Source organism: Rutidosis leptorrhynchoides, chromosome 5 (genome assembly GCF_046630445.1).
Source record: "Rutidosis leptorrhynchoides isolate AG116_Rl617_1_P2 chromosome 5, CSIRO_AGI_Rlap_v1, whole genome shotgun sequence".
Lineage (NCBI taxonomy): Eukaryota > Viridiplantae > Streptophyta > Magnoliopsida > Asterales > Asteraceae > Rutidosis > Rutidosis leptorrhynchoides.
In genome coordinates, this window is record NC_092337.1 from 33,491,726 (window position 1) to 33,502,050 (window position 10,325).

At 29.2% G+C, this 10,325-nt stretch overlaps 1 protein-coding gene across 1 annotated transcript; it reads left to right on the forward strand.

The window, feature by feature from the left end:
• The first annotated feature begins 7,656 nt into the window (after positions 1–7,656).
• Positions 7,657–8,969, forward strand: LOC139848148 (uncharacterized). The gene is made up of 2 exons (XM_071837880.1): positions 7,657–7,938; positions 8,572–8,969. Exons 1-2 carry the CDS (start codon positions 7,746–7,748, stop codon positions 8,856–8,858), a joined length of 480 nt encoding a protein of 159 aa, XP_071693981.1. The 5' UTR covers positions 7,657–7,745; the 3' UTR covers positions 8,859–8,969.
• Positions 8,970–10,325: the final 1,356 nt, after the last annotated feature.

Sequence of the window (10,325 nt, forward strand, 5' to 3'; positions counted from 1 at the left end):
GAATTAGTTACACTTGCGGTTGAGATAAGGTATAAGATATGCATGTCCTTGGAAAGCTAGCGAAAAATTAAGAACTTTTCCTTAGATATCGAATGGTTTCGATGAATGGATTAGAAGTTATAATCAATTGAATTTTCGATATTTTTATTAAAAATGATTATTATTATCGTCGTTTTTATCGTCGTTCTAGTTTTATCTTATTATTATCATTATTATTATCTTTATCAATAAAAGAGATTTATCATTAAAATTTGTTATTTTTTTTATTATTACTATCGTTATTATCGTTAAAGTTATAATTAGTATTATTATTATTATCCAATTATTATTATTATTATTATTATTATTATTCGTATTATTATTATTATTATTATTATTATCATTATTAATATATATATAATCATTATTTAAAAATGGTTATTGTTATTGTTATTATTATTATTATTACTATATTATTATTAAGATAATTATTAGTATTATCGTTAATAATGTTATAGTAACTATCATTATTAATATTAGTGTAATTAAAACAAATATTTGTAACACCTAATTATTTTGATTACTATTATTATCATTATTATGAACACGATATAAAAGACGATTAAAAGCTATTAAACGAAACGATTAGGAAATAATGAGTAAGAGTATCATGATGAAATTAAAATATTATAAGATATTGATTTAAATAAAATTATTGTTCTTATTATTTTTATCATTACTATTATTATTAAAAGTATCGTTAGTATTAAAACTATCATTTTAACAAAAATTATCATTTTAATAGAAATGTCATTGTTACTATAAAATATCATTATTATTATTATTTTAAATAGAATTATTATTTTAAAGATAATATTAAAAATTATCGTAAATATTAAAGTAATCATAATTAGAATTATCGTTTTATCATAATGTCATCTTAGTAATTATAAATATTGATATTTTTATAATAATAATTATTATAACAAAATAATACAACTTTTACTTACTATCATTATAGATATTATTTTATCAAATAAATATGTGATACAAATATATTTTACTACGTGTAATAACTTACTTTAATAATACCTATCATATTATCTTTATGATATTAAATGAACCCTATAAATTTTATTACTTAATATATATAAAAGTATATTTTATTATATAAATTTAATATAAAATTTTATTTATTAATAAATAAATTATATTATTTACTCTAATAAATCTTTTAAAAATATTTAAAAATATAAAAACGATGATATTTAAACTATATATTAATCATGTATAGATTTTTGAAAATTATTTTGAGTCAAATTTACTTTTGTTGACTTTTGCATATTAGTCTCGAGCATTAGGATTGTGGTACACTATGACTTGACCTAATTTGTTGGACAAATATTGACCAACACATAAATATATATAATTAATTTAGGTTCGTGAATCCGAGGCCAACCTTGCACTTGTTCAATGACGTTATATGTATTTTTACTACAAAATACAGTATGGTGAGTTTCATTTGCCTTTTTACCCTTTATATTTTTGGGACTGAGAATACATGCGCTTTTATAAATGTTTGACGAAATAGACACAAGTAATTGAAACTACATTCTATGGTTGAATTATCGAAATCGAATATGCCCCTTTTTATTAAAGTCTGGTAATCTAAGAATTAGGGAATAGACACCCTAATTGACGCGAATCCTAAAGATAGATCTATTGGGCCTAACAAACCCCATCCAAAGTACCGGATGCTTTAATACTTCGAAATTTATATCATGTCCGAAGGAGGATCCCGGAATGATAGGGGATATTCTTATATGTATCTAGTTAATGTCGGTTACCAGGTGTTCACCATATGAATGATTATTTTTGTCTCTATGCATGGGACGTATATTTATGAGAACTGGAAATGAAATTCTTGTGGTCTATTAAAATGATGGAAATAATTGATTATGATAAACTAATGAACTCACCAACCTTTTGGTTGACACTTTAAAGCATGTTTATTCTCAGGTGTTAGAGAAATCTTCCGCTGTGCATTTGCTCATTTTAAAGATATTACTTGGAGTCTTTCATAGCATATTTCGAAGAACGTTGCATTCGAGTCATTGAGTTCATTTAAGATTATTATTAAATCGATTTATAGTTGGATAGTGGATATTATGAAATGGTATGCATACCTGTCAATTTTCGATGTAAAGAAAGTTTGTCTTTTAAAAACGAATGCAATGTTTGTAAAATGTATCATATAGAGGTCAAATACCTCGCAATTTAATCAACTATTGTGAATCGTTTATAATGTATTTGAACGGGTCCTTTCACATGGATTGCTTCTACCACGTTATTACACCCATTAGTTTCTTTCTGTTTTATTTTCTGACACAGTGAACGCAAAGGAAGAATTGGATGATGATACTGTGATGATGGTAACGGAATATGATTATGATGATTGATGATGAAAGTTTGATGAATGAATGATAATAATAGCTGTGTCGGCTGCATAAGTGGAAGACAATTTTTCTTTCTTTCTTTTCTTTCTTCTCTTTTTGTTATTCCAGCCGATAAGAATATATAACCTATTCTGGACTGCTTTTAGGTTTAGTAATATGATTGGGCTAAGGAAAACGCATTGGGCCGTGTATGAGTTGTACAGTTGGGCCGAAAATTTGGTTGGGCCGATGGCAGACTAGTTACAGAATCATAGTTTCGGTTTAAATGAATTTAAGTCTGGTATTAACTAGGAAGAGCAGGAATGTAGGAATGGTTTAGGAGTGGTTGGAGTTAACAAGAGGTCGCAGGTTCGAGCTTGGGCAGGGTCGTTTATTTTTCTTTTTAAGGCTTATTTCATAAAGGTAGCCTTTCTATTATTTTTTTTTTATTATTAATATTGTTATTATTATTATTATTATTATTATTATTATTATTATTATTATTATTATTATTATTATTATTATTATTATTATTATTATTATTATTATTATCATTATCATTATTATTATTATTTGTACACCATTATTATTATTATCAAAAACTATCATTTTTATCTTAGCATTATTTATTATTATTTTTTTTAAAACTAGTATTATTACTATAATTATTATTATTACAATTATCATTAAAATTATCATTAGTAGAATTATTCACATTGTTAACTTTATTAATAATATTAAGTATTATGATTAATATCATTTTTACCATTATTAATATTATTATGATTACTATTTTAAACAAACAAATGATATATATATATAAATATATTTAATACGTATAACATAACAAAAACTAATATTTTTATATATAAAATGAATATATGAAACATATATATACTAGTAATATAAAAAGGATATCACTAATAAATTTATATTTATATTTGTTCGACTACAAGTATATGTTTTAATATACATATATCGTGAATCCGAGGCCAACCCTGCATTGTTCAATTTAGTCATATGTATTTTTACTACAAAATACAGTACGGTGAGTTTCATTTGCTCCCTTTTACTCTTTACATTTTTGGGCTGAGAATACATGCAAATGCTTTATTAACTGTTTTACAATATTTATATGCGTGAGTTTCATTAATCCCTTTTTAAATGCTTTTGCAATATATATTTTTGGGACTGAGAATAAATGCGTTGTTTTTATAACTGTTTTACGAAATAGACACAAGTAATTGAAACTACATTATATGGTTGAATGATCGAAATCGAATATGCCCTTTTTAGTCTGGTAATCTAAGAATTAGGGAACAGACACCCTAATTGATGCGAACTCTAAAGATAGATCAATCGGGCCCAACAAGCCCCATCCAAAGTACCGGATGCTTTAGTACTTCGAAATTTATATCATGTCCGAAGGAGGATCCCGGAGTGATGGGGATATTCTTATATGCATATTGTGAATGTCGGTTACCAGGTGTTCAATCCATATGAATGATATTTTTTGTCTCTATGTATGGGACGTATGTTTATGAGAAATGGAAATATGAAATCTTGTGGTCTATTAAATTTATGAAATGATTATTTATGTTAAACTAATGAACTCACCAACCTTTTGGTTGACACTTGAAAGCATGTTTATTCTCAGGTATGAAAGAAGTCTTCCGCTGTGCAATTGCTCATTTTAAAGATATTACTTAGAGTCATTCATGACATATTTCAAAAGACGTTGCATTCGAGTCGTTGAGTTCATCAAGATTATTATTAAGTCAATTATATTTGGATATATTATGAAATGGTATACATGTCTGTCAACTATCGATGTAAATGAAAGTTTGTCTTTTAAAAACGAATGCAATGTTTGTAAAATGTATCATATAGAGGTCAAGTACCTCGCGATGTAATCAACTGTTGGGAATTGTTTATAATCGATATGGACTTTGTCCGGATGGATTAGGACGGGTCCTCACAAATAGCATTAGCTTCAGGAAATGCTAGCGCACCGGTAGGACGAGATTCTTGATTTTTCATCAGTAATTCTTTATTAACTTCTGCAACTAAGAGATAAGTTTGAAGTTTGGAAAAAGTTTTATAATTCTGCAATCTTAAATTTTCTTGCACAATTATGTTTGCAGAATGCATTGTGGAGAAATTTTTCTCCATCATATCAGCATCACTTATTTCTTGACCACAGAATTGAAGCTTTGAATGGATCTTGAACATGACCGAGCTGTATTCACTTACCTTTTTGAAATCTTGGAACCTTAGATTTCTCCATTCTTTCCTCACAGCTGGGAGTAATATTTCCTTTTGATTATCGAATCTACTCTTGATACTTTCCCATAAAACATGTGGATCGTTGATAGTGAGAAACATATGTTTTAAGGTGGTATCAATATGTTTGCGAATAAAAGCAATTGATTTTAATTTATCTTGATCGGAACAAGTATTGTTTTCTTTTAAAGTTTCTAGAATACCCAATGATCCAAGATTTATTTCTACGTCCATAACCCATGATGTGTAGTTTGTTCCCGATACGTCTAAGGTATCAAACTCAAGCTTTGATAAGTTTGACATTTTCTATTTTCAGAAAGATGAACAACATAAATCATAATCATAATCAATTTTTTTTTCATAGACAAATAACAACATGAAATTAGAATTAGTTTAGATTCATAAGTAGCAAACAAAGGAATAATGGTATGATTACAAATAATAAAACCATAAGGGAAGGATAAAATATAGGTTCATCAAGTGGTGTACAAGCAACAAGGATGATAGCTATTATGACCAATACAGTAGGAAAAATCATCCTTGAGTTAATCATCTTTTAATAAAAAAAAATTTGGAGAGTAGTAATTTGAGAAAATGAAGATTGATTTGTGAAAATGTGAAAACGGGGATGTTTAATTTATATTTGAAAAATATAGTCGTTGTAACGTCGTCAATCGACGTTAACAACCATTATGTATATATGACCGTTGTAACGTCGTTAATTAATGTTAACGATCGTTATGTTGCCATTGTATTAAAATAATTTTAATAAAAGAATTTTATTAGTATAAATATGATTACTATAAAATACATTTAGTATAAATACATTTAGTATAAATACGAAGATTAAGAGAATAACCATATTATGCATAAATAATAAATTTAAGAATAAACATTAGTATGCATGAAATAAATAATGATTAATTGCATAAGTAATCATAAATGTTAGATAACATAAATATAAATGTTAGTGAAGTTAATAAAAGTTAGATTACAGAAATATAATTCAGGCGGTATAACCGACCATATATAACTTAAATAACATAAATATAAATGTTAGTGAAGTTAATAAGAGTTAGATTACAGAAAATATAATTCAGGCAGTATAACCGACCATATATAACTTAAATAACATAAATATAAATGTTAGTGAAGTTAATAAAAGTTAGATTACAGAAATATAATTCAGGCGGTATAACCGACCATATATAACTTAAATAACATAAATATAAATGAAAGTGAAGTTAATAAAAGTTAGATTACAGAAATATAATTCAGGCGGTATAACCGACCATATATAACTTAAATAACATAAATATAAATGTTAGTGAAGTTAATAAAAGTTAGACAATTTCTTACCTAGATTAGTGACGTGTGCTTGCTTAGATAAACCTTGATTATACGGAGCACTTCGTGCTGATAACGTGTTATAATTCAGTAGGCTTATAACTACCTTTAGTGACCTGGTTCTTGACTGTAAACTAATAAGTATATAGAGAGAATATGAGAGAAGTATGTGTTTTATATATGTTTGAAGTGTGTGAATTATGAACTCATAACACACATATTTATACTCAAAAAAATATACTATGCAATATCTATAATAATAATAAAATTAGCATCCAATATTGACTTTTATAACAGTTTTTTATTTTTAATTTAATTTTTGTTTTTCTGAAAGAAAAAAGAAAGAAAGAAAGCAACATGCTCCAAAGTCCAAACACCTCTTTTTTTTAAAAAAAAAAAAAAAAAAAGCTAACATCATATTTGTTGTAGTCGTCGCCACGCTATGACCCTCCGGACACTTGTCTATCGTTGATGGTCCAGCCAACCTTACCATCCCCTCATTATATCTCTTACTCGGTACCATTTCTTTCAACTGGTTATCTTCCTTCAAGTTGTTGTTTCAAGCATCACAATTGTCACAATACTATTGGTCGTAGGCCTCTCGCTGGTGATCTGGAATCTTTCAACACCGTATCTTCAATCCACTACAGTGATGCTAATTTCTCACCCTTTTCATTCACTTTTTTGGTTCTTCTTGTTCGTCGAAAACTTATTTAACTTCCCGTCGGCCACTTGCGAACGACAGTAGCGACGTTTACGATTGAAGTTTGCTTCAAGACACGTTTATTTGAACTTATAAAAAAATAATTAAAAGTAATAATGAGAGTTAATGAAAGAGCTTAATAACTTTTTTGTCGAGAATATAATATAACTAAAAAGATTCAAAGATCAAATGAGTTCAAAGAGACAAACGTTACAATATGTTTGAATTAATCTGATGATCTACTTGCAGCAAAACATTATACAACTCTAATGATCAGAGCCCTAACACACGTACTAACTTCATTAAAAGCCAAACCGTAAAACATAAAACTACTGAACCACCAGATATCAGATGAGATCTCAAAATGCGACAAATAGCATAATAACTTACTATAGTTATTTTATATGAATAAATACAAAGCAATATTTATGAAACATATAAAAATAACAAGGTGGATAATAATCATGTGCATAACTACTCATCTTTGCGATATGCAAATGTACTCTTCGATTTACACATGGTATTAGAAATGGTCTAAAGAGAAACAACAAACTATGCAACAACCTCAAATTGTTTGTTCTATAATATATTGGTTAATGGTTAATATCATAAATGATTATTGGTTAGTGTAACATAGCTTTTTTTTTTTTTTTTTTTGTTAATGGGCCAATGATGATTTGTTAAAGTATAACTTAGTGGCATCTTTAAAATGAATAACTTAATTTTGATTTCAATTTTTAATCATTTAAGTAATTTCTTTTATAAATTATATATACGGAGTAAGTATCAAACTAACATACGAGTAATTCATATGCTCTAGTTTTCCAAGTACAAAGTATGATTTACAATACAAATTTAATTGCGTAATTTTGGATGTTTAAGGTCAAAACAAAACAGGGGAAACTTTGAAATAGCGTGTGGCTTATAATCTTAACCAGTAACTGCGGATAGCAACAACTACCCTCTACCAATTCCAATTCCGTCGTTTTCTCAACGCTATGGGTATCTGGAACGACATCCGATCAATTGCCGGTCGAATTATGAACCGTAACACCTCCGATTCATCCTCAATTTCACCTAAACCGGTTATCGAATCCGTACCTGATACCGATCGTAGAGACACCATAACTCGCGTTCTAACCGGTTTCGGCAAGTTCGCCGTCGATTCTGCTTGTAATGATTCTCTTAAAGGTGATTTTTACATTATTTCGTTAAGGAGTCTTGTTACTGACCTGAAATTGCTAGGTTTTGCAGATATAATAGCTTATATGATTCTGTTTCACTGTAGAAATTGATGTAATGTGTGTGTTTGTATCTAATTGTGTTCAGATTAGTAAAATTAGGTTTAATTGACACTCGTTGCACTGATCGTATTTATGCTTTAGTGACTTATAAGGTTCATGCTATAGATTTTTGGCTTTTTTAGGGTTCATATGGGTAGAGGTCCTTCTGGAAGCGTTTATATCTGTATTAAAGTACTTAGTAACATTTTGAAGCATTAAAATCTGCAAAATCACAGTTGTATATGTGCATCTGAGTGCATAAATGAGGTATCTGTGAATATGACTTTATGTGAAATTGTGTGCCTGTGCAGCCGCTGAATCAATGTACATATGCATGTTTTAATTATTATAGATAATAAGTAACGTTAACTGTTGTGAATTTATTGATTGATTTTTATATTATGAACTGAAAATTTTGAGTGTTCTTACTGTTTTACCTTGATCCTCACTTCAGACTCCATACTAAAAATAAATGATAGAATCCACTCAAATCTTTGTTGTGACACTGACTCATTGATATTCTGTTTTTCGTTATGTGAAGGTGGGATGCAAGTATACAAGATGGTGAAGGAAGGATTGAAGGATCAATCTCCACTAGAACCTGTAAATCTGAACAGTAAACCACGACATACGTTAATGATGGAGGAGATGCAGGCTCGGATGGTAAAAATGGAAGAGGATTTGCATATTATAAGGCTTGATGATGAAGATTCAATCTTATGTGCCAAAGATTTGGATCCTCGTAAGGAGGAGCCAGCTGAATCAAATGAAAAATCTGCTGCAGAGAAGACTGATGTTAAAAAGGTTTTCATTCGGTCACGTTTATGAACAGAGCTTTTTGCAGTTTTGTTATTTTAAGTTCTTGCTGGTATGTGATGAACAATACTTCTCTATATGTATTTTTATATATGTGGTATCTATACTATAATGTCCTTTCAATTTTGTTATGTAGTCAGTTTGATGTGAAAACGAATTATACTTGAATACAAATATAACATGGATGAATACATTGCACTTAATAAATCAATGCAGATGAAAAGTTGAAGCTTTACTAAAGATAGATTTTGCAGATAGGACTTCAATATCCAGCAATGAATGGGTCGTGAAAGATAGATTGTGTCCTAGGCTTGATTTACATTAGCTGGGTATGGATACCGTAAGGTCATATTTGCTTATCTAAAACCATAAAGCTTGTTAATATCGCGTTACTGAAGCAATTTGCATACATATTGGATAACATAATTGTTGGAAAGAAATGTTCATACAAAAGAATACGCGAGATGAATGTCGCTAATCGGTATTAAAAACCTTTTGATGAAGTATGTATACATGTTTGTACATATATCCGGCTAGTGGCTATAGGTACAAGTGCATGGTCTAAAACTCCTTAGCTGGGTGGATTGCCAATCGACTGTTTATACTTCGGACAACGTTCGTGCAAACCCGGATCACGGTGTAGAAACCGTGGGGTGGATTAAGTCAATTTGCTGAGCCAAACTTGTGAGTTGGTCCATCCAGCGTTGTGCTGTTAAGTCCTTGAGCTCTAGAGAGAGAAAGTGTGTTCTCAGCCGATTTCGCAAATCCAAGTGTCCTGATGGCCCACGTGTCCTATTTATAAGCGTATGGGGTCTCCGAATTGTTCAGAGACACGATCGCGTTATCATTGATTGATTTATGTGAAAAGTACGTAATCGAATTTGGAGCTTTATGATGACGTGGCATACGTGTTGCTCACGTGCTTTATACTTAGATATTTAGGGCTTCTGCATTTGAAGCAGCCGCAGTACTTACGTTGAATGTTGGACGGCCTGATTTGTTATTTATTTATATTTCTTGACGGAGAGCGTTGAACCTCAATATTCAAAAAATGTCTATGACTCACTTTTTCATGCATATTAAGTGTGTCTTTCCGTACTGTGAAAGTTATTTCGTGCGTGCAGACCATAAGGTGCACCATTAACTCCCCCAATTTGATGGTTGTATTTTGCAAAAAAAAAAAAAAAAAAAAAAAAAAATACAATAATTAAACTCAAATATTCAATAGAATATTATTTCAAGGTATTACCATTTTTTCTTCAATCTTACCGTTACACGTGTGCGATAATGATTATATTTTCAAAAAAAAACTCTCAATTTTCACCGCCTTTTTTGAATTTTTTCTCTTTTTTAACTGCATCTTTTTCGAGCCCTAAAATTGCATTTTCACTTTTCAATCAACATCCACAGTTTTCTTTTTAATTTTTCTTCCTTATGATGCATGTTTGTCACATTGCACCTGTTAACACCTATTTTCTT

Bases quoted from the DNA above. Each gene is read 5' to 3' on its own strand.
- LOC139848148 (XM_071837880.1), top strand. From the start codon at position 7,746: ATGGGTATCTGGAACGACATCCGATCAATTGCCGGTCGAATTATGAAC. The intron at 7,939-8,571 runs GTGATTTTTACA...CGTTATGTGAAG, and splicing joins TTGTAATGATTCTCTTAAAG to GTGGGATGCAAGTATACAAG.